We start from the raw sequence: 24,614 nt of genomic DNA on the forward strand, positions 1-24,614 counted from the left end.
GAAGGTTCTCGCTGTCCACCCTATCTAACCCTCTGATCATTTTGTATGCCTCTATTAAGTCACCTCTTAACCTTCTTCTCTCTAACGAAAACAACCTCAAGTCCATCAGCCTTTCCTCATAAGATTTTCCCTCCATACCAGGCAACATCCTGGTAAATCTCCTCTGCACCCGTTCCAAAGCTTCCACGTCCTTCCTATAATGAGGCGACCAGAACTGTACGCAATACTCCAAATGCGGCCGTACTAGAGTTTTGTACAACTGCAACATGACCTCATGGCTCCGGAACTCAATCCCTCTACCAATAAAGGCCAACACACCATAGGCCTTCTTCACAACCCTATCAACCTGGGTGGCAACTTTCAGGGATCTATGTACATGGACACCGAGATCCCTCTGCTCATCCACACTACCAAGAATTTTACCATTAGCCAAATATTCTGCATTCCTGTTATTCTTTCCAAAGTGAATCACCTCACACTTCTCCACATTAAACTCCATTTGCCACCTCTCAGCCCAGCTCTGCAGCTTATCTATGTCCCTCTGTAACCTGCAACATCCTTCCACACTGTCTACAACTCCACCGACTTTAGTGTTGTCTGCAAATTTACTCACCCATCCTTCTGCGCCCTCCTCTAGGTCATTTATAAAAATGACAAACAGCAACGGCCCCAGAACAGATCCTTGTGGTACGCCACTCGTAACTGAACTCCATTCTGAACATTTCCCATCAACTACCACTCTCTGTCTTCTTTCAACTAGCCAATTTCTGATCCACATCTCTAAATCACCCTCAATCCCCAGCCTCCGTATTTTCTGCAATAGCCGACCATGGGGAACCTTATTAAACGCTTTACTGAAATCCATATACACCACATCAACTGCTCTACCCTCGTCTACCTGTTCAGTCACCTTCTCAAAGAACTCGATAATGTTTGTGAGGCATGACCTACCCTTCACAAAACCATGCTGACTATCCCTAATCATATTATTCCTATCTAGATGATTATAAATCGTATCTTTTATAATCCTCTCCAAGACTTTACCCACCACAGACATTAGGCTCACCGTCCTATAGTTACCGGGGTTATCTCTACTCCCCTTCTTGAACAAAGGGACCACATTTGCTATCCTCCAGTCCTCTGGCACTATTCCTGTAGCCAATGATGACATAAAAATCAAAGCCAAAGGCTCAGCAATCTCTTCCCTGGCTTCCCAGAGAATCCTAGGATAAATCCCATCAGGCCCCGGGGACTTATCTATTTTCACCTTGTCCAGAATTGCCAACACTTCTTCCCTACGCACCTCAATGCCATCTATTCTAATAGCCTGGGTCTCAGAATTCTCCTCCACAACATTATCTTTTTCCTGAGTGAATACTGACGAAAAGTATTCATTTAGTATCTCGCTTATCTCCTCAGCCTCCACACACAACTTCCCACCACTGTCCTTGACTGGCCCTACTCTTACCCTAGTCATTCTTTTATTCCTGACATACCTATAGAAAGCTTTTGGGTTTTCCTTGATCCTACCTGCCAAAGACTTCTCATGTCCCCACCTTGCTCGTCTCAGCTCTCTCTTTAGATCCTTCCTCGCGTCCTTGTAACTATCAAGCGCCCCAACTGATTTCTTTACTAATACTAATTTCCTTCAGTTCCTCACTGAGACATGCGTTGCTCAGAACTTCCAGAACATTATTCATGTCTTCCTTGGTGAATACGCAGTTAGTTCCTCAGCCATATCTTTTTTTCCCCGTTATGACTTCCCCAGTTTCTGACTGTAAGGGGCCTACATTCGTTTTTGTCAAATTCTTTTCTTTACATACCTATAGAAACTTTTACAGTCAGTTCTTATGTTCCCCACTAACTTACTTTCATACTCTACCTTCCCCTTAAATTGTTCTCAATCCTCAGGTCTCTTGCTTTTTCTTGAAAGTTTGTATGCTTTTTCTTTGAATCTAATACTACCTCTAATTTCCCTTGTAGACCATGGTTTGGCCACAGTTTCCTTTCAACTTTTGCAGCAAATAGGAATAAACAACTTTTATTGTTCTCTCCAATTCTCTCCAATAATTTACCTACCCGACATGAGGCTCACCGGTCTATAGTTTCCTGGATTATCCCTGCTACCTTCCTTCAACAGCGGTACCACATTATCTATTCTCCAGCCCTCTGTGATCTCACCTGTAGCCAATGAGGATACAAAGATGTCAGTCAAGACATAGATAGGTTATGCAGAACATAGATAGGTTGGAGACTTGGATAGGGAAGTGGCAAATGGAGTTAGATCCAGACAAATGTGAGCAAATGCATTTTGGTAGGTCTAACATAGAGGGGAAATATACTGTCAATCGCAAAACTCTTGGAAATATAGAAAGTCAGAGAGATCTGGGCGTGCAGGTCCACAGATCTTTGAAGGTGGTAACACAAGTGGACAAGGTAGTCAAGAAAGCATACAGAATGCTTGCCTTCATTGGACGGGGCATCGAGTATACAAACTGGCAAGTCATGCTGCAGTTGTATAGAACCTTGCTAAGGCCACATTTGGAATATTGCACACAATTCTGGTCGCCACACTACCAGAAGGATGTGGAGGCTTTGGAGAGGATGCAAAGGAGCTTTACCAGGATGTTGCCTGGTCAGGAGGGTGTTAGCTTTGCGGAGAGGCTGAATAGACTCAGACTGTTCTCATTAGAAAGACGGAGGTTGAGGGGTGACCTGATTGAGGTCTACAAGATTATGAGGGGCATGGATAGAGTGGATGGGCAGACACTCTTTCCCAGGGTTGAGAGGCCAGTCACGATGGTGCATATGTTTAAGGTCCGTGGGGCAAGGTTTAGGGGAGATGTGAGAGGCAGGTTTTTTACACAGAGGGTGGTGAATGCCTGGAATGCGCTGCCAGGGGAGGTTGTGGAAGCAGGTACATTAGCGGCATTCAAAATTAATCTCGACAAAGACATGAATAGGATGGTAGTGAGGGATACGGCACTAGGAAGTGAAGAGGATTTTGGCTCAGGTTGGTATCATGACAGGTACAGGCTTGTAGGGCCGAAGGGCCTGTTCTTGTGCTGTATTGTTTTTGTTCTTGTTCTGAACTCCCAACCTGAGGACATAGTTTCTATCTGCTCCATCAAATCATTTTCTCATCTCAATACTTTAACTGGATCACCCGTTAATCTTCAATACTTCAGGGAACACAAGGCTGGTCTGTTCAACCTACGCTCAGAACTGAACCCATTAAGCTCAGGTATCATTCTGCACTGCACCTATTGCAAAGCCAATGTCCCACTCCTGAGGTGGAATGCCTGAACTGAATGTAGTGCTGCTGAAGGGGTCTGACTAGCGCTCCTGTGCACTGCACACATTAGCATTCAGCTCTCTTGAGATAAAGGCCAACATTCCACTAGTTATTTCTAACCACCTTTTTGTGACTTCTGTACATGGATTCCTAAGTCTCGCTCAGCTCATCCACACTCCCACTTTCTCACCAGTTCGAAGTTACTCTGGCCAACTTTCTTAGGTCCACGTGGATGGCATCATTCTATCCCACACTGAATTCCAGTGTTGCCTTGTCACTTCATCCCTCAATATCCTTTTGCATCTTCCTATTGTCAGCTTTGAGTGCCTTCTGAATGTCATTATCACTCGATCTACTTTATTAGTGACAATCTCAAAACTTTAACTAGATTATTTCCACATGATTAACCCTAACAAAGCCATGCTGGCTCTCTGTCAGATCAACTCTAAATGTACAACTTTATTTTACAATTTTCAAATTAGTTCCTTATTTTCCATTTTGATGATGTCCAATTGCCTCGACATCCCCGCCATACATTCCAACATAGACACCTGGTGAAGAGACATTCCAACCACTTCCAATATTGTACTATCTTTCAATTTGGCGCACATCAAATTTCTTGTCTTTCAGCCCAAACCAAGGCCCCAACCCCACAATCTGGGCGGCCCGGTAGAACAGTGGTTAGCACCGTTGCTTCACAGCGCCAGGGTCCCAGGTTCGATTCCTGGCTTGTGTCACTGTGTGTGCGGAATCTGTACTTTCTCCCTGTGTCTGAGTGGGTTTCCTCCGGGTGCTCCGGTTTCCTCCCACAAGTCCCGAAAGACGTGCTTGTTCGGTGAATTCGACATTCTGAATTCTCCCTCTGTGTACCCGAACAGGCGCCAGAATGTGGCGACTGGGAGCTTTTCACAGTAACTTCACTGCAGTGTTAATATAAGTCTACTTGTGACAATAAATATTATTAATTATTAATGTCTTATTTACTGGGCAGGTAGTAGTTTGCAGGCTCAGTACGGGTTCATTATCTACATTTCAAAAGGATAGGCAGTACAGTGGTTAGCACAGTTGCCTACTGCACTGAGGTCCCAGGTTCGATCCCTGCTCCGGGTCACTGTCTGTGTGGAGTTTGCACATTCTCCCTGCGTCTGCGTGGGTCTCGCCCCAGAACCCAAAGATGTGCAACGCAGGTGGATTGGTCATGCTAAATTGCCCCTTAATTGGAAAAGTAGACAGTAAGGAGGTGTGGGAGAGAGGGAAATTTGGCCAATTGGTTAAGTAACTGGCTAACAGATAGAATACAGAGGGTGGTGGTGGATGGAAAATTTTCAGACTGGAGACCAGTTACCAGCGCTGTACCACAGGGATTAGTGCTGGGTCCACTGCTATTTGTGATTTTTATAAATGACTTGGAGGAGGGGGCTGAAGGGTGGGTCAGTAAATTTGCTGATGACACCAAGATTGGTGGAGTAGTGGATGAGGTGGAGGGCTGTTGTGGGCTGCAAAGAGACATTGATAGGATGCAGAGCTGGGCTGAAAAGTGGCAGATGGGGTTTAACCCTGATAAGTGTGAGGTGACTCATTTTGGTAGGACAAATTTGAATGCAGATTACAGGGTCAATGGCAGAGTTCTGAGGAATGTGGAGGAACTGAGAGATCTTGGGGTTCATGTCCATAGATCTCTGAAGGTTGCCACTCAAGTGGATAGAGCCGTGAAGAAGGCCTATAGTGTGTCAGCATTTATAAACAGGGGCTTGAGTTTAAGAGCCGTGGGGTTATGCTGCAACTATACATGACCCTGGTGAGACCACATTTGGAGTATTGTGTGCAGTTCTGGTCACCTCATTATAGGAAGGATGTGGAAGCATTGGAAAGGGTGCAAAGCAGATTTACCGGGATGCTGCCTGGATTGGAGGGTAGGTCTTATGAGGAAAGGTTGAGGAAGCTAGGGCTTTTCTCATTGGAGCGGAGGAAGATGAGAGGCAACTTAATAGAGGTTTATAAGATGATGAGGGGGATTGATAGAGTCGACTTTCAGAGACTATTTCCTCGGGTGGATGTAGCTGTTACAAGGGGGCATAACTATAAGGTTCGGGGTGGGAGATATAGGAGGGATGTCCGAGGTAGGTTCTTTACTCAGAGAGTGGTTAGAGTGTGGAATGGAGGAATGTAGAGATCTCAGAGGGTTGCAAGGCTGGAAGGGGTTACAGAGATGTGGGGCGGTGAGGCTATGGAGGGAGATTTTCATAAGGCCGAGAACTTTAAAAATGAGGCTTTGCCAGATTAGGTCACAAACAAAAAGAAATCACTTGGGTAGAACATGAAAAACGGACTGTACTTTAACACCAAAGATTGACTGGAATCGGAAATCTATTAGTTTACAGGTGCTTGACCATATTTGAATGTCAACAAGTCAAAAAGCAGACAAACCAGGAAGAATATTTTGCAATGCTTTATTGTGTTCCCTGTTTACACACAAGAAGAAATGATAACCTTCAGGAGAAAAGGCTTTCTCAAATAAAGAATGGAATATTTCAGTTAAAAGGTGCAGCAGAAACTAGGCAAAAACAAGACTGAGTACCGTCACACCCGGGTAATATCCTAATTTGCAATTATGGACATTCCAAAATGTTTGACGGAATACACTGCAATCAGTCCATGAAGGAAGATAATTGATGTCAGACAGGGAGTCAATTGAAGATACTGCTTTACTTGCAGGGTTAGAAGCATAAATGACAAGAGTTTAGGCAGCCGTAGCGAATCCCATTCTGTTGTTGCCTCGGTCATAAATTGAGTAGAACTCCCGCAGGAAGACATCACCCAAGATCCAGAAGAGGCCGTTTTGGGTAGGAGCACGCAGGTAGGTGGAGGAAATGGCAACAACACAATAACCAGAAACCTGGAAAACATGAGATGACAGCACTGCGTTAGACTCATGAAGAGATAACAGAAGCAAATATTTAGCAAAAGTTTATTAACTTCAGTTTTCAAGAATAAAATCCTACAGAAATAATTTAAGCTTACACTTTTCCGGCCTTATTATCAGACTGCCAAAAGAAAGATTTTTCTTTTTAAAGAGTTGATGATAATATTTGCACAAATTGGTCAAAGTTATTCATGTTAAAGAGCATCTTTTTTGCATCATTTTAGTTGGTAGTCAGCTATCTCTGTCGTTAAGACTTTTGACTCCCATTCAAATAGCTCAAGTTTGGGTCTTCAATTCTTCAGCCTTTTGAAAATGGGAATGTTATGATTCTTGCACCAGTGAGTAGAATGGTCTGTGGCACAATGGCATGGATTCCAAAGAGGGGAATCAAGGAGGAAGGGATGGAAGTAAACGTCTCAAGTCAATATGACCCTTCCACAGAACAGCAACTTCATAAACATCTTCCTTATAAAGGGTTTGTGAATTTACTGCAACCAGGATGCAAAGGAAATCTCTGTCCAATACTGTATTTCCAATGCTTCCCTGTTAACAAAGTATTAACGGGGGTGAAGTAAAACAGGGTTATATCCTTGGACTAGTAAAGCAGAGGCTTGGAATAATGATCCAGAGATATTCGTTCAAAGGGGAAGTTTTAATTCAATTAGTTCCATGAAATCTGGATTTAAAAAGTTGCCAACAGTACAGATGATCATGGAATTACCAGATTGTTACAAAAACCCATCTGGTCCACTTGTGTCGTTTAGTGATTGTGGCCTACATGTGACTCCAGGCTCACAGCGATGTGGTTGACATTGGAAATGGCCTAGCAAGCCACTCAGTTGTATCCAATGCGGTGGCTTGGCCGCCCGCACCTTCTCAAGGACACTTAGGGATGGGTAACAAATTCTGACCTTGCCAGTGGCACCCACATTAGACCATAAGACATAGAAGCAGAATTAGGCCACTCGGCCCATCGAGTCTGCTCCTAATTCAATCATGGCTGATATTTTCTCGTCCCCATGCTCCTGCCTTCTCCCCATAACCCCTGATCCACTTACTAATCAAGAACCTATCTATCTGTGTCTTCAAGACATTTAGTGATTTGGCCTCCACAGCCTTCTGCGGCAAAATGTTCCATAGATTCACTACCATCTGGCTGAAGAAATTCCTCCTCATCTCTGTTTTAAAGGATTGTCCGTTTAGTCTGAGATGGTGTCCTCTGCTTCTAGTTTTTCGACAAGAAGAACCATCCTCTCCACATCCACTCTATCCAGGCCTCGCAGTATCTTGTAAGTTTCAATAAGATCCCCCCTCATCCTTCTAAACTCCGAGTACAGACCCAGAGTCCTCAACTGTTCCTCATTCGACAAGCTCTTCATTCCAGGGATCATTTTTGTGACCTCCTCTGGACCCTTTCCAAGGCCAGCATATCCTTCCTTAGATATGGGGTGCAAAACTACTTACAATTGTCCAAATGGGGTCTGTTCAGATCCTTATACAGCCTCAGAAGTACATCCCTGGTCTTGTATTCTATCCCTCTCAACATGAATGCTGACATTGCATTTACCTTCCGAATTGGCGACTGAACCTGTACGTTAACCTTCAGAGAATTGTGAACAAGGACTCCCAAGTTCCTTTGTGCTTCTGATTTCCTAAGCATTTCCCATTTAGAAACTAATCTATGCTTCCATTCCTCATTCCAGAGTGCATAACCTCACACTTTTCCACATTGTATTCCATCTGCCACTTCATTGCCCACTCTCCTAGCCTGTCCAAGTCCTTCTGCAGCCTGCCTGCTTCCTCAATACTACCTGCCCCTCTACAGATCTTTGTATCATCTGCAAATTTAGCAACAATGCCTTCAGTTCCTTCTTCCACATCATTAATGCATATTGTGAAATGTTGTGGTCCCAGCACAGACCCCTGAGGCACACCACTAGTCATCAGCTGCCATCCTGAAAAAGACCCCTTTATCCCCGCTCTCTGCCTTCTGCCAGTCAGCCAATCCTCTATCCATGCCAGGATCTTACCCTTAACACCATGGGCTCTTAACTTATTTAACAGGCTCCTATGTGGCACCTTGTCAAAGGCCTTCTGAAGGTCTAAATAAATCACGTCCGCTGGTTCCCCTTTGTCTAACTTATTTGTTACTTCCTCAAAGGAATTGTCAGACATGACTTCCCCTTGCCGAAGCCGTGCTGACTCGGTCCTATTTTATCCTGCACTTGCAAGTACTTTGCGATCTCATCTTTTATAACAGACACTAAAATCTTATCAATGACCGAAGTCAGGCTAACCGGCCTATAAATTCCCATCTTCTCCCTCCCCCGCTTCTTAAACAGTGGTGTTACATTAGCCACTTTTCAGTCCTCTGGGACCTTTCCTGCCTCCAGTGATTCCTGAAAGATCACCACCAAAGCCTCCACAATCTCCTCAGCTATCTCTTTTAGGACCCTGGGGTGTAGCCCATCCGATCCAGGTGACTTATCCAGCTTCAGATCTTTCAGTATCCCCAGAACCTTCTCCTTAGAGATGGTCACTGCACTCACCTCTGCCCCCTGGTTCTCCTGGAGCTCTGGCATCCCACTGGTGTCTTCCACCATGAAGACTGATGCAAAGTAACTATTCAGGTTCTCTGCCATTTCTTTGTTTCCTATTATTACTTCTCCAGCCACATTTTCCAGTGGTCCAATGATTATTTTTGACTTTCTCTTACCTTTCAAACTCTTCCTATTTTCTTTTATATTACTAGCTAGCTTGCACTCAGTTCATCTTCTCCCCCCTTATTGCTTTTTAGTTGTCCTATACTTGCATTTAAAGACTTCCCAATCCTCTGGATTCCCATTAATCCTCGCCATTTTGTATGCTTTTTCTTCTTCTATGCTGTCCTTGACTTCCCTCGTCAGCCACATCCCCTGAATTAATAAAGCAGGCAGACTTCCCAGCTATTTTGACTAAACTGAGTCACGTCAAATGTTGGTTTAAAGAATAAAATGCAGGTGTTGGACATACCTGTTGGATGTAAGCTGAGCCTGGAATAGTGAGGTGAACTCCATTGATTATAAAGGTCAATGAAGGCAGGTTTCCGACAGTATCACAGTTGACCAAGTACTAGGACATAAAGAAGAAAACATTCAGCATACCTGTGTTCTTAACTTGAATAAACAACGTACAGCAAGAAATCATTGGGTAAAGTATTATTCCACAGATAACCTATCTCGTGCAGCTTCATTTTAGCTAATAAAGGTAAAGGTACGGTAAAGCCGCCGTAGTCCCAGATGACCATCGGCTGCTTTCTCCTTTGAAGGGGAGAGCTGACCGGTGGTGGTTTAACCAGAGGATCTCCACACCTCAGGTGAGGGGAAAGGTTGTGAAGGTGGACCTTCAGACAAGTTTTTAGATTGAAGGCCTTTTGTATAGTGCATTGGAAAATACCATTTCCATCAGATATGGAGCGCAAGTCAATGCTTTCTCAATTTAAAATCTGTACTGAGACAGTCAGGATTGTGATTAAGGAGAAATTTCTTCACAGAGAGTTTTTGCAGCGTGGGGTGCTTTGCCAGTGAGGAGATGGTCTTACTCGGCATTTTATTGAACCACATGAATGAGCCAATTGCTTCCAAAGTGCGTCCTAGTGCACTTCAGTTTAGAAGAATGAGAGTTCTAATTGAGGTATGTAAGCTGATAAAAGGTCTGGGCAGTTCGGTAACACAGTGATTAATCAACACAGGAACACAGGGGCTGGTTTAGCACAGGGTTAAATCGCTGGCTTTTAAAGCAGACCAAGGCAGGCCAGCAGCACGGTTCAATTCCCGTACCGGCCTCCCCGAACAGGCGCCAGAATGTGGTGACTAGGGGTTTTTCACAGTAACTTCATTTGAAGCCTACTTGTGACAATAAGCAATTTTCATTTCATTTCATTAGCACTGTTGCTTCACAGCGCCAGGGACCTGGGTTCGATTCCCAGCTTGGGTCACAGTCTGTGCAGAGTCTGCACGTTCTCCCCGTGTCTGCGTGGGTCTCCTCCGGCTGCTCCGATTTCCTCCCACAAGTCCGAAAAGACGTGCTTGTTAGGTGAATTGGAAATCCTGAATTCTCCCTCTGAGTACCCGAACAGGCGCTGGAGTGTAGCGACTCGGGGATTTTCACAGAAAATTCATTTCAAAAATTATTATTTTTACAAAGTAGACGTTGAGCGGATTCTTCCTCTTGTGGGGCAATCTAGAACGAGGGGCAATAGTTTTAGGGCAAGGGGTAGCAGATTTTAAACAGATGAGGAGAAATGACTTCTCTCAAAGGGTCGTGAATCTGTGGAATTCACTACCCCAGAGTGTGATGGATGCCGGGACATTGAGTAAATTTAAGGAGGAGACAGACTGATTTTGAATTTGTAATGGGGTGAAGGGTTGTGGAGAACGGGCAGGAAAGTGGAGTTGAGGCCGAGAGATCAGCCATGATCGTATTGAATGGCGGAGTGGGCACGAGAGGCTGAATTGCCAACTGCTGCTCCGAGTTCTTATGATACTGTCCCAGAATCTGTATCCATTAACACTTGTTACAAAAACTTACTTCACCATACTCGTCCTTATAGGCACCAATGGCTTGAAAGAGTTGTGCTATTTCTTGACCTGGTGCAGTGAGGTAGGAAGTGCCAGTATCGACCATAGCTTGGCATCCTTGGCTACAGAAGGTAGGCTGACCATTGAGAAGCACACTGAAAAACAGAATTCCATTATTGATGTATTCATTCATGTTAAGTCGTAATTTAGAACCACGTGGCAGTTACTCTGCAAGACTTATATTTGACTGCTTTCGTTGTATCCTCTTTTCCCATTTTAACAAGGACAAATTCGGAAAAGAAGAGGAGTCACATTGAATTGGAAATGTTAACTCTGGGGTGGAATACAGCAGCACGGTGGCACAGTGGTTAGCACTGCTTTCTCTTGGCGCCGAGGTCCCAGGTTCGATCCCGGCCCAGGGTCGGTCACTGTCCGTGTGGAGTTTGCACATTCTCCCCGTGTCTGTGTGGGTTTCGCCCCCACAAGACAAAGATGTCCAGGGTGGGTGGATTGGCCACGCTAAATTGCCCCTTAATTGGAAAAAAGGATTGGGTGCAAAAGTTTATTTTTTTAAACTCTGGGATGGATTCTCCGGCCTACCAGCCGAGTGTTTCTTGGCAGCGGGAGGAGGCGTGCCGTTTGCTGGCGGTGAGATGCTCTGTTCCTGCCGCTGTCAAGGGGAGTTCCCACTGAACCCACCCCCTCACTGCTGGGAAACCCATAGGTGAGCCACGGATGAGAGTGCCCTGCAGCAGGGCCAGCGAACGGTTGGAGAATTTCTCTCTTCACAGATGCTGCCACCCTGATGCTTGCCACACAGTTTTGTTTTTGAACAAGGAGAAATTCCGAGATTGTTCCTTTTTGGTTCTGTTTTTAATATAGCTCCTAGCTGCTCATATTCCTCTAGTAGAACTTCTATCCTTGTTCTACCTATGTCATTGGTACCAACGTGGACCATGACAACTTGATCTTTACCCTCCCACTCCAAGTTACTCTGCAGCCCAGATGAGATATCCTGAAACCGAGCTCCAGGCCGGCAACACAACCTTTGGGATGAGAAGTTATTGGTCACAAAGAGCTGGATAAATGGCCCTGTGCATTCACACCGTTTTTTGTAAAGCAAGTTCAAAAGTATATGGACGCGGATGAGGTTCAAAATATATGTAAGCAGAAATCGTGAGAGCTTGGGTTTTTTGTTCTGTAGAAATTATGTTTTATAGAACCTTGTCTGGTCTCATACATTAAAGTTATATCACCTGTTTTTCAAGGTGATCTGTTGCCAGTACAAGCCACTATTAAGTAAACACTCATTTGCTACTTACCCGTCCATGGCGATAAGCCAGTACATTTGTTGAAGAACAGGGACCCAGGTAATTGAACCAGTGTAATGACTATTGTCGATTCCTCCAAATATCATTTCACCTCCATTTTGACTCGTTGGTTTCCTGGAGAAAAGAAATATGTTCAGCTTTACTAATACTTCAATTAGTGCTTCAGTAATTGAGACATAAGTTGCCCTCATCTAGCTCCAAGTTACTGACTGAAACATAAGTCTCACTGACTACTCCACGGATTGACATAGTCCCATATCTGGCTTGAGCTAAATATATTGCCTTACATGCAGTACCACAATTAGCATCCAACAATCTGTGGCCAACAGTTTGTGGCGGACTGTATCATAACCTTCACTGCTTTTTGGGACAATCCCAGGTCAGGGATACCTCTCAGATGGCTCCCCTTAACTTCAGATTGAGAAAGGTGGATCCCAGAATCACTTAAATGAGTCCAAAGGACTGATCCATCTCCTTCAAAGAGCAAGTGCCAGCCCTGATACTTACCCTATTCACAAGTCTTTCAGTAAACTAAAGCCAGATTATAATTTTCTCAAATATTATATGAGTGTGGGTAAATACTTCTCATTGTATTCCCTCATCTATGGGATTAAAATGTCAGGCTCTATAGTTAGTGATACAGAAGACAATGCGTGACAATATAAATTCTAAAATATAAAAAGTTCAGTAAAGAACTTAACATCCATCTGAAAGAATCAGTGGAAATAGTGAATCACAACATTAGATAGGATCCAGGAGAACAAGAGATGGTAAAATGTTATATTTAACAGAGAACCCAGTTTCACATTTTAATTGTTCCAGGAAAAATATTTGAAGGATATCAATAAAATATCAAAGTAACATATTCCTTAATTCTGCCGAGTGAATGAGGCTCCCCTAAGCTGGTGAAGTGAATCTATCTTATCCAGTTTGCTTCTAAATGTATCATTTTTTAAAAACTGCATAATTCATTTCTCACGTATAAGTTTTAGTTTCTCAATTGTCATGAGGTGCTTCCTTTTTATGGTCCAAATTTTGGTTTTGATCATTGTTAGTTAACCCCTAACCTGTTAGCTGAACCTTTGTGAAATGTTGCAGGCCTGCCCTTTTTTTAAAAAAATTTACCCTAATAATCCTTTACGCTTTCAGAGGAAAATTACTCTTTCGCCTTTCAATATAACCATACTTCCTGACACTGGGGGCTGGATTCTCCAACCCCGATGCATGGAATCGGGACCGGCCCCGGTTCCCCGATTCTCCGGGGCCCGAAACGCAGCGTACCCAGAGAGTACACCGCGCAGCACCTACCTGGGGCCATTGCTGGAGGCTCACTCTGCCATTCTCCGACCCCGAAGTCCCGACGGCGTGGACGACTCATCGTCCGACCAGTCGGGAAGCTAGCGTGGCGGCTGCGGGCTCAGTTCCTGGCCATCCTGGTCGGGGGTGGGCTAATCGGCGGGCAGGGGGGACCTTATACGTAGCCGGGAATGTTCGGGCGAACGGTTAGGATCAGGCACGTGGCCGATCAGAGGATTTATTTTTCGGGTCCAGCTCCGCAGTCTGAGTCCACCATGGAGCACGACGCAGCCGCTGGAGGCCACCGCCGTGCGCATACGTGACCTCTGACCCGGACGTGCGGGGGGCCCGTATCTGCAGCGAAAGCTGCTCGGTTTACACCGGATCCCTGCTAGCCCCCTGCAGGGCAAGGAATATGTGGCCCTGGTGTGAAAGTCCACATCTTTACAACGGCGTGTGGACATAGTCCCCATAACAGTGAATCCAGCCCTGAGTTTTCATTATCAAAGGTTCAGCATTATTTTGGGTGGTCTATAGTGTAGGTTCGCAAAACCATAAGGTATAGAAGCAGAATTAGGCCATTCGGCCCATCGAGGCTACTCCGCCTTTCGATCGTGGCTGATATGTTCCTCATCCCCAGTCTCGTGCCTTCTCCCCATAATCCCCCATCGATCCCCTTAATAATCATGAAATCCCCTTATTGATCAAGATTATTGCTCACACGTGACGCCGCTCCATACAAACATGTTTTAGTAACTCATGATGATATACTGATCCTAGTGAAAAGTGTGCTAGAGCGATATTCAACTTTCAGGACATGGTTCAGCTTCAACCATGGCGCACTGGTAACATTCTTACTATTAAATCAAAGGGTTAAGTGGAAATTGCACTCCAGAAACTTGCACATAAAGAAATCTCCCCTGTCACTCCAGCTCGGAATGAGTGCTGCACCTATGCAGTTGTTGGCTTTCAGATCAGTGTTACAACAAGGCCACGTTTACCTCTGGAATTGATGTAAATGATCCCATGGTAGTATTTTGAAGAAAGACTTTAGGATTCCTCCCAGTGACCTCAGCCAATGGATATCCCTCAACCTCCGTAATTAAAAAGCAGATAACCTGATCATTGCTGTTTATGGGATCTTACTGTGCAAAAACTTACTGCTACCTTCACTACTGCGTAGCAATGTCTGCTCTTTCTGGGTTGTTAGCTGCTACCTTCACTACTGCGTAGCAATGTCTGCTCTTTCTGGGTTGTTAGCTGGCGATAAATCTTGCTTTGATCAACTTTTTAACTTTCAGGCTGTGACATTCCCCATGATTTCTCACAAAACCTCCCTGTCCTTTGACCAAAATCTATCGGTTCAATGTAGGCCGCCCTTCTCAGTTGATTTCATGACTTCAGTATGGTCCTAATTCCTCTTACCTGCTCAGGTATATAGAAAACAGAGGTGATGACACCAGATTGTCATGGATCATGTTGTCAAACACTGGGGTGGCATATCCTGCTGAAAGTGATGGGTATGCAAGACCAAGGATTCCATCATATTTGGAATAATAAAAAGAAGTCCCAGGTTCATTCTCACTGAGGCCAAACTCCTGGTTTCTGATAGTTATGCCAGCAACCTTGGGTGGGAAACAAAAAGAGAATCAGAAAATATTACATTAGGCTGGCCGCCTATTGGCTCACCAGCTGAGTAAACAAGGCAGCCACGAAGGAAATAACGCAGGTTAAGGATAGCAAAGGCAGACTGGTAACAGAGCCAAAGGATGTCAATCGGGCATTCAAGACCTTCTACCGGGGACTGTACACCTCCGAGCCCCCCCGACGGGGATGCGGGAATGAAACAGTTCCTCCACAGACTGGGACTACCGGTGGTGGGGGAAGATAGACGGGGGCAGCTGGAAGCACCAATAGACCTGGGAGAAATCATGGAGAGCATCAGCTCCATGCAGGCGGGGAAGGCAGCGGGACCCAACGGGTTCCCGGCCTTTGACAGAGTCGAAGGAGCTACCTCCTCGAGGTACTGGAACGGTTTGGGTTAGGAGCGGGATACAACGCTCCCAAAGTGAGTGTCCGAACTAACACCACCAGCTCTGAATACGTCCTGCTACAGAGAGGAACAAGGCAGGGCTGCCCCCTGTCCCCACTCTTGTTTGTGCTGGCGATCAAACCCCTGGCGATAACCCTGCGGGACGCAAAAAGCTGGAAGGGAATCCGGAGAGGAGACAGAGAGCACAGAGTCTCACTCTATGCAGATGACCTGTGTCTCGAAGCCACAGGAGGGACTGAAGGCAATACTGCAAATACTGAAAGAGTTTTGAACCTTCTCGGGTTACAAACTTAACCTGGCCAAATGTGAGACATTCCCAGTGAAACCAAAAGGGGGAGGGACAGAGCTGAAGGGGCTCCCGTTCAAAACAGCCCAGATCAGATTCCGTTACCTGGGGACCCAGATAGCCAGAGACTGGACACAGATCCACAAGTGGAACCTGACCAGCCTGGTGGAGGAAGTAAGAAAGAACCTTCAATGGTGGGGCTCACTCCCACTCTCCCTGGCGGGGAGAGTGCAGATGATCAAAATGAACTGCCAAGGTTCCTCTTCCTGTTTAGATCCATCCCGATCTTCATCCCCAAGGCCTTTTTCCAAAACATAGACAGGCTAATCATGGTATTTGTGTGTGTGTGTGTGTGTGTGTGTGTGGGGGGGGGGGGGGGGGGGGAGAGAGAACTCAAGAATTCCCAAACCGACACTGCAAAGAGGGAAAGTCAGAGGGGGCTCTGTCAGAGTTGAAGGTGATTTAGCGGTTTGGATCAGTAATTGGCTAGCTGAAAGAAGACAGAGGGTGGTGGTTGTGGTTGATGGCAAATGTTCATCCTGGAGTTCAGTTACTAGTGGTGTACCGCAAGGATCTGTTTTGGGGCCACTGCTGTTTGTAATTTTTGTAATTTTGTAATTTTTATAAATGACCTGGAAGAGGGTGTAGAAGGATGGGTTAGTAAATTTGCAGATGACACGAAGGTCAGTGGAGTTGTGGATAGTGCTGAAGGATGTTATAGGATACAGAGGGACATAGATAAGCTGCAGAGCTGGGCTGAGAGGTGGCAGATGGAGTTTAATGCGGAAAAGTGTGAGGTGGTTCACTTTGGAAGGAGTAACAGGAATGCAGAGTACTGGGCTAATGGCAAGATTCTTGGTAGTGTAGATGAACAGAGAGATCTCGGCATCCAGGTACATAAATCCCTGAAAGTTGCCACCCAGGTTAATAGGGCTGTTAAGAAGGCATATGGTGTGCTAGCCTTTATAAGCAGGGGGATTGAGTTTCGGAACCACAAGGTCATGCTGCAGCTGTACATAACTCTGGTGCGGCCACACCTGGAGTACTGCGTGCAGTTCTGGTCACCACATTATAGGAAGGATGTGGAAGCTTTGGAAAGGGTTCAGAGGAGATTTACTAGGATGTTGCCTGGTATGGAGGGAAGGTCTTACGAGGAAAGGCTCAGGGAATTGAGGTTGTTTTCGTTAGAGAGGAGAAGGCTGAGAGGTGACTTAATAGAGACATATAAGATAGTCAGAGGGTTAGATAGGGTGGACAGTGAGAGTCTTTTTCCTCGGATGGTGATGACCAACACGAGGGAACATAGCTTTAAATTGAGGGGTGAGAGATATAGGACAGATGTCAGAGGCAGTTTCTTTACTCAGAGAGTAGTAGGGGTGTGGAACGCCTTGCCTGCAACAGTAGTAGACTCGCCAACTTTAAGGGCATTTAAGTGGTCACTGGATAGACATATGGATGAAAATGGAATAGTGTAGGTCAGATAGGCTTCAGATGGTTTCACAGGTCGGCGCAACATCGAGGGCCGAAGGGCCCGTACTGCGCTGTAGTGTTCTATGTTCTATGTTCTATGGGGCCTGGCTCTACCGAACTTACAATACTGCCACTGGGCAGCAACGGCATCAAAAGTGAGGGAATGGGTACAAGAACCCAACACAGTTTGGGTACAAGGAGGAGGCATCCTGTAAAGGAACAACCCTCCGGGCCCTGGCCACGGCAACACTCCCATCCTCCTCAACAAGGTACACAACGAGCCCAGTGGTAGCGGCCACGTTGAGAACGTGGACCCAGCTGAGACAGCACTTCGTGATAACCAAAATGTCCTCCATTGTCTCCATCTGTGGCAATCACAGATTCCCCCCAGCCATGCTAGATACCACCTTCAAAAGATGGAGATGGGACGGGGGCACACTGACGGTCAGGGACTTCTACGTAGGGGGCAGACTGGCGACACTGGACGAACTGACGAGGAAGTGGAAACCAGCAAAAGGACAGGAATTGTGACACCTCCAAATAAAGCACTTCCTCCACAAAGAGACAGTAGGGTACCCCGGGGCCCCAGAAAGCACACTACTAGAGGACCTGATAGGCACAAGCAGCGAGAGGGAGGGTGGGCTATGTGGGAAAATATATGGACAGCTACTGGACAGAGCCCGAACACCACTGGATGGGACCAGACAGAAATGGGAGGACAAACTGGGGACAGAGGTAAGGTGAGGACTCTGGAGCGAAGCACTTAGCAGGGTGAACTCCACCTCCTCCTGCACAAGGCTCAGCCTAATGCAGCTCGAAGTGGTGCACAGTGCACCTGACCAGAACCCGAATGAGCAGGTTCTTCCCGGAGGTGAAGGACAAATGTGAGCGGTGCCAGAGGGGCCCGGCCAACCACACCCACATGTTTTGGGCTTGCCCCAAGCTTACTGGGTTCTCTGAGACAATGTCCAAGGTTGTAGGGGTGAGGGTGAAGCCATGCCCAATAGTGGCAATCTTCCGGTCACACATGGGGAAGGGGGCTAATGCCCTTGCTTTCGCTTCCCTAATCGCACGCCGGAGAATCCTGCTCGGTTGGCGATCGGCAGCACCACCCCAAGCTGCAGACTGGCTCGCTGACCTCTCAGAATATCTCCACCTGGAGAAGATTAAGTTCGCTATCCGAGGGTCAGAGGAAGGCTTCCTGGATACTTGGGGCAGTTCGTCGGCCTGTTCCAAAACCAGCTCGAAGCCAGCAATGAGGAGTAAGCCAGGGGAAAAAAAATAAGATGAAGAACCAAAGGACTGTGCAACCTGGGGAGGGGGAGTGGGGGGGAGGAAAATGGGGAAACCACAAGAGAAGAGGAAGCATGCTGAAACCAATGGTGGGGGGGGGGGGGGGGGGGGGAGGAGGAAGGGGGGATATCATAGACCGATCCTTGGGCAGTAAAATGTACATACAGTTAATCAAATGAAGGACAAAACAAACCTCTCTGTAAACTAAAGCAAATTAGTGCGGGCAAGAGAAATGTAATGTATATAAGCAACAACTGTTTATAAATGTGAGAAAATCCAATTTTTAGAAAATTTCCCAAAAAAAAGAAAATATCGCACTAAACTTAGAAAGAAGTTAAAATCCAACCGACTAATGATTCCAAAAACATAGCCATTGATTGATTCATCCGAACCCACAGCACTGCGATGGGCAGCTGCAGGGAATCATAGAACTACTACACTGCAGAAGCAGGCCATTTGGCCCATCGAAGATCTACTGACCCTCTGAAAGAGCACCCGAAGCAAGCTCCGTTTCTATACCCGCAACACCGTAACCACACTTAGCTCACACATCCCTGGACACTCAGAGGCAATTTTATCACGGCCAATGCACCTAACCTGTACATCTTTGGACTAGTGGGAGGAAACCGGAGCCCCCGGAGGAAACCCACGCAGACACGGGGAGAACGTGCAAACTCCACGCAGTGTCACCCGAGGCCGGAATCGAACCCGGATCCCTGGAGCTGTGAGGCAGCAATGCCAACCACTGTGCCACCGAGCCGTCCATGTTAAATACAAGTGGATTTGTGCTTTTTGAATGTTCGCCACAGGGTTCCTTCAGACTGAAATTCAGAAATCTGCACAAAAACTCTTTGTCAAGAATTGAAAATCGAGGTTTGAGAAATCACCTGTTTCTTAAGAAAGAGAAGAATGAATCATAATTTCTTTCTCTCAAGGGCTGTGGAGAAAGGTAATGAAATGAAATGAAAATCGCTTATTGTCACGAGTAGGCTTCAAATGAAGTTACTGTGAAAAGCCCCTAGTCGCCACATTCCGGCACCTGTTCAGGGAGGCTGTTACGGGAATTGACCATCTGATGAAAAGAAACTGGAGAAACAGTGATTTATCGTCACACCTGGCCCAATATGTCTCTTCTCTTGTACTGGCGTAACTCCCTGGCAAACCTTGTATACCCTGGTATTACCCCACCTCCTACAGTTAAGTCATCCTTGGATTGGAGATACAGCTGGAATTAGCAGGAGGTCGACAGGAGGTCGAAGGAGCCACTTCATCAATCACGGAGGTGTTAATTGTAGACTAATTAGCAATGGCTTAGCGCATCGCACTCTCGTCTTGGAGCCGGAGTGTTCTGGGTTCACGCCCTACTCCACAGACACTGGATTACAGTACTGAGAGGGTGCAGCACCATCAGCGGTGCCATCTTTTGGGTGAGACCTTAATACCAGGGCCCCACCTGACCTCTCAAGTGGACGTAAAGATCCCACAGGCACTATCTTAAAGAAGAGCAGAGACCCCCTCAACCAGAATGATTGAAAACAGATTGCCTGGTAACTACGTCATTTTTGTTTTGGACTTGGTTATGCCCAAATTGGCTGCCACGATTCGTGTATTAAAGAAGTGAACACGCTTCAAAAGTTTTTTAACTAACTGCAAAGCACTTTGAGATGTCTCAAGGCTATAAAAGGTGACATAAAAATGCTAATTTTTACCCTTTTCGCTTTGTGCTGTGTAATACTTACATTAGCCATGTCATATCCAAAGAACCCAGTCAAACTCCCTGAACCGTAAGCAATGCTGAAGTATTGTCCATTTGTGTAATACGTTGAGGATTTATTTGGATTATATCTCTTATGGTTCACTGAAAAGAGAAGAATGGATCATGATTTCTTTCTCTCAAAGACTGTGCCAAGTTATCTGATCATCCAATGACAGCGAAGAACTGGGAAAATAGCCACTTGTTTGAGGTATACTCACTGCACGCTGAGCTCTGGCAGTAGATGGATGGGAGCCAAAGGTTGGAGGAGCCAGTGTCGAACAGGACCAAGAAACTCTGGGGTGGGGTACCCATTGTCATGGCTCCATAATAGAAGTTCTGGTGTAAATTGAAAAACAAAAATTAGAACTGATTAACACAGGAATTAGGAGCAGGAACCGACAATTCTGCCCCTTAAGCCCACTCCGCCATTCAATCAGACCATTCCTGATGGCTTCCTGATCTCAAATCCACCTCCCTACCCGTTTCCCATACCCCTGTACCTCGATTTTTTAAAAAATCTGAAATCTCTCTACCTCCCTCTTGAAACATTTAATGGCTGACCCTCCACTGCACTGAGGCAGAAAGTTCCACAAATTCACCAGCCTCCTCGGGCAGTAGTTCCTCCTCATCTCTGTGCGAAATCTACCGCCTCTCAACCTATACCTGTGACCACTCATCCCACATTGCCCCACAAGGGGGAACATTTGGTCTATGTTTACTTTATCAATCCCTTTTCATATTTTATACATCCGATCAGGACCCCTCTCATCCTCCTAAACTCCAGCGAGTACAAGCCCAAACTGTTTAACCTCTCAGCATTCGTCAACCCCTTCATCCCCGGAATCAATCTCGGCGACTGTCATTCTGGATAAGAATCAGACTTTGTCATTAACCTGTGGAAGAGGCCAAAATATCACAATCTCAAATTATTTCAAGCTTCAGTCATTGAAAAAAATAGGAATGTTTAAATAGGGCATAGCTCTCGAGATGAGAGCTTGAAGAAAGGCTCATGGCTTTTGGCTCATTAGACTGGGGGATGGGTCTACAAACAGCAGCTCCGGACCCAGGTACCAACCTTGATCGATCATTTAATGGTAATCACGGATTGATTCTTTTCTTAAGTCATTGCTCGCATTGTGAGAAAGTACAATTCAGCTGACAATTTACTTTGTTTAAGCTTTAAAATGTTGAAACGTGCCTCTGTCCTGTTTTTGCCTATTTCTGCAATTCAGTAGCAGATTGGCAACTCTCGTGTTATTGCATTTTTGACTAAATTTTCTTTTAAGTAGCTGTTCTTCTAATTAAGGTTGGTGACCCCTGCACTGGGGCATTCATGTGCTTGTCTCCTTGGCAAAGTAGCAGCTTTAGAAGCAATTATAAACCCTGAGATATCAAAGTGTGGGCAGAGTGGGTGGTTAGCACTGCTGCCTCACGGCTCCAGGGACCCAGGTTCGATTCCGACCTCAGGTCACTATCTGTGTGGAGTTTGCACTTTCTCCCAGCATCTGTGTGGGTTTCTTCCCACAGTCCAAAGAAGTGCAGGTGAGGTGGATTGGACATGATCAATTGCCTTTAGTGTCCAAAAAGGTTCGGTGTGGGTTACTGCGTTAAGGGGATAGGGTGGAGGTGTAGGTTAAGTAGGGCTTTACAAGGGCTGGTGCTGTCTTGATGGGCCAAATGGCCTCCTTCTGCACTGTAAGGACTCCATGAGAGCTTATAATCATCAGTCTGACTGCTCACTGTACCTGCTGGTATGTGTTTTTGACAGTCAGCCTCTGTTGGAACTCAAACCAAATAGTATTTTAACACAGCCTCACTCTCCACTCTATATTGATTTTCTTTTTCTTACGTCAACATAACTCTGGAGTGGTTCACTTGCAGCCTCCGACTGGTATTCGGGGAAGAGGAGGCGGTACTTCAAGGCGGGATCACGCTGGTGAGTTTTTAAGAATTCTTTCAGCTCCCCACGCTCCCTCAGGATCTGACGCACGGATTTGCCATGGTGTAAAATCACTCTGAAATGTTAAAAAGCCAAATCAATGCTGATCAAATAATCATGGGTTGGAGCAAGCTTTCTTTAAAAATGGGAATCATGAGCTGCATTGTCATTCCACGATTTGGCACAATTCAAGACAGTTCAGGTCCCCATGAGAATTAAGAGTGGGGAAATTAGATCCTTTCTCACACGAACTTCTTCTGGAGGGAACACCCTTGATTATTTGAGGGTCAATGAAGCAGGGGCTGGTTTAGCTCACTGGGCTAAATCGCTGGCTTTTAAAGCAGACAAATGCAGGCCAGCAACACGGTTCGATTCCCAGACAGAGCCTCCCCGAACAGGCGCTGGAATATGGCGACTTTTCACAGTAACTTCATGGAAGCCTACTTGTGACAATAAGCGATTTTCATTTCATTTCAACTGTAACTTTGCTACATGGCAGGGTGAGGAGGCAGGGCCCAGTTCTAACTCAGCCAGAATTGAGATCGAACCTACCCTGTTTCAAAACCATCTAGCCCACTGAGGTAGCGTCCTTAAATTTGCTACTTCTTCCGGATTATACACATAGTCACATGTTCAGAATCAAATTTAATTGCTGAAGACATCATACAAGTTTGTGTTTGTGCTTCAGTAATTATTTTGAAGAATCATTCTCAAAACTACTCAGAATGTTAGCAGTTCAGTAACCAACTCCAGTCAACGTTTACAATGGATTCTACCTATTTAATCTCTTGATAGGAAGTTTGTCAAATGTATCCCATAATTTCTGTACCTCGAGCTCTGCGTTCCACTATTTAGCCTTGAAGGTTCCTTAATTAGCACAGGTGACAATGCCTTAGTCTCAGCTGCACAGGAACCAGGACGTTCCAGGAATTATTGCTCATCTTTTGCCAAAGTTATCTCTGCAGGCTTCAGTCTCCGTCCTAATTAGATGCTTATCTATTTGCTTGGATTGTTGAAGTAATGCAATCCAGGTTAGTCGTTAGCAACCTGCTGCATGGGTACCGTACTCCATTTGTCAGATATCCCTTTATCCATGCAAGATGTTCAGGCCTTGCCTCTATTTTTCGGTGCATGTTTATGGACAGTTTGTCTTTATTGTCCCTTGGGATGCCGGCATCATTGGCAAGGCCAGCATTTGTTTCCCACGCCTCACTGAATAATTCAGAGGCAGTTAAGACTCAACCACATTGCTGTGGGCCTGGAGTCACACATAGGCCAGACCAGGTGAGGGTGGCAGATTTCCTTCCCGAAAGGGACATTAGTGAATCAGATGGGTTTTATGGGGACAATCGATGATGGCTGCCATTGCTGAGGCTACCTTTATATTCCATATTTATTCATTGAATTGGAATCCCACCAGCTGCGTTTGGGAGGGATTTGAACCAATGAATCCAAAGCTTTAGACTGGGCCACTGGGTAACCAATCCAGTGATGGTGCTACTACCCTACCATGTCCCCGATGACAGGATAGGTATTGTGGTCAGACACGATTCAATCAGACAGAGACTTCTTTATCCAAACTGGGGAAGGCAATCCCCATCTTGACTTAAACATGTTGCTCATATCCTTGGGTTGTCCATTATAAGAACACAAGATATTGGAGCAGTTGTTGTCCATCCATCCCCTCCAGCCTGCCACACTGTTCAATATTGTGACTGATTTTAAACCTTATGGCCAGGGCTAGTGCAGGACGGTGAAGTTATCAACCTGTCTTGAGTGTGCTCAATGTTAGAGCATGCACAGCCCGCTGGGATTGAGAATTTCAAAGCATGTCGCTCATATTGGCAAGTACGACAATAACTAACCTTTTCTTAGTTTGCTTCTAATATAGGTGACCATAAATTAAGCTTAGTTTTTTTTTTTTTTTTTTCGTTTTTTTTTTTTAAATTTAGAGTACCCAATTATTTTTTCCAATTAAGGGGCAATTTAGTGTGGCCAATTCACCTAACCTGCACATCTTTTGGGTTGTGGGGGCGAAACCCACGCAGACACGGGGAGAATGTGCAAACTCCACACGAACAGTGACCCAGGGCCGGGATTTGAACCCGGGTCCTCAGCGCCGTAGGCAGCAATGCTAAATTAAGCTTAGTTATCTGATGGAATTAACTTTTCCTTTAAACAAACATCCCTCTTCATATAATGCACAACCAGCATATATTCTGGTAAAAATTTCAAGTGGTGTCCAGTTATTAAATTGCTGGATTACTTACTTGTGGAAGCACTCAGAGAGTTGGATACAGACCAAGGCAATGATTAACCATTTCATTTTGCCTCTCGATGTAGTGTCGCTGAAAATGGGAAGCAATTGCGGTCCACACAATTCCTCGAATTGTGCTGGAGACTGCAGTAGGCT

The 24,614-nt window shown here is 45.6% G+C and overlaps 1 protein-coding gene across 1 annotated transcript; it reads right to left on the reverse strand.

Annotated features, from left to right (window-relative positions):
- Positions 1–5,729: 5,729 nt before the first annotated feature.
- On the reverse strand, positions 5,730–24,604 carry LOC119978810 (gastricsin-like). Its single transcript, XM_038820688.1, has 9 exons — positions 24,472–24,604; positions 22,112–22,277; positions 20,481–20,598; positions 20,246–20,364; positions 14,830–15,029; positions 12,100–12,222; positions 10,788–10,932; positions 9,231–9,329; positions 5,730–6,191 (listed from the first exon to the last, which is right to left on the reverse strand). Exons 1-9 carry the CDS (start codon positions 24,525–24,527, stop codon positions 6,036–6,038), a joined length of 1,182 nt encoding a protein of 393 aa, XP_038676616.1. The 5' UTR covers positions 24,528–24,604; the 3' UTR covers positions 5,730–6,035.
- Between the last annotated feature and the right edge of the window lie 10 nt (positions 24,605–24,614).

Source organism: Scyliorhinus canicula, chromosome 15, assembly GCF_902713615.1.
Source record: "Scyliorhinus canicula chromosome 15, sScyCan1.1, whole genome shotgun sequence".
Classification (NCBI taxonomy): Eukaryota; Metazoa; Chordata; class Chondrichthyes; order Carcharhiniformes; family Scyliorhinidae; genus Scyliorhinus; species Scyliorhinus canicula.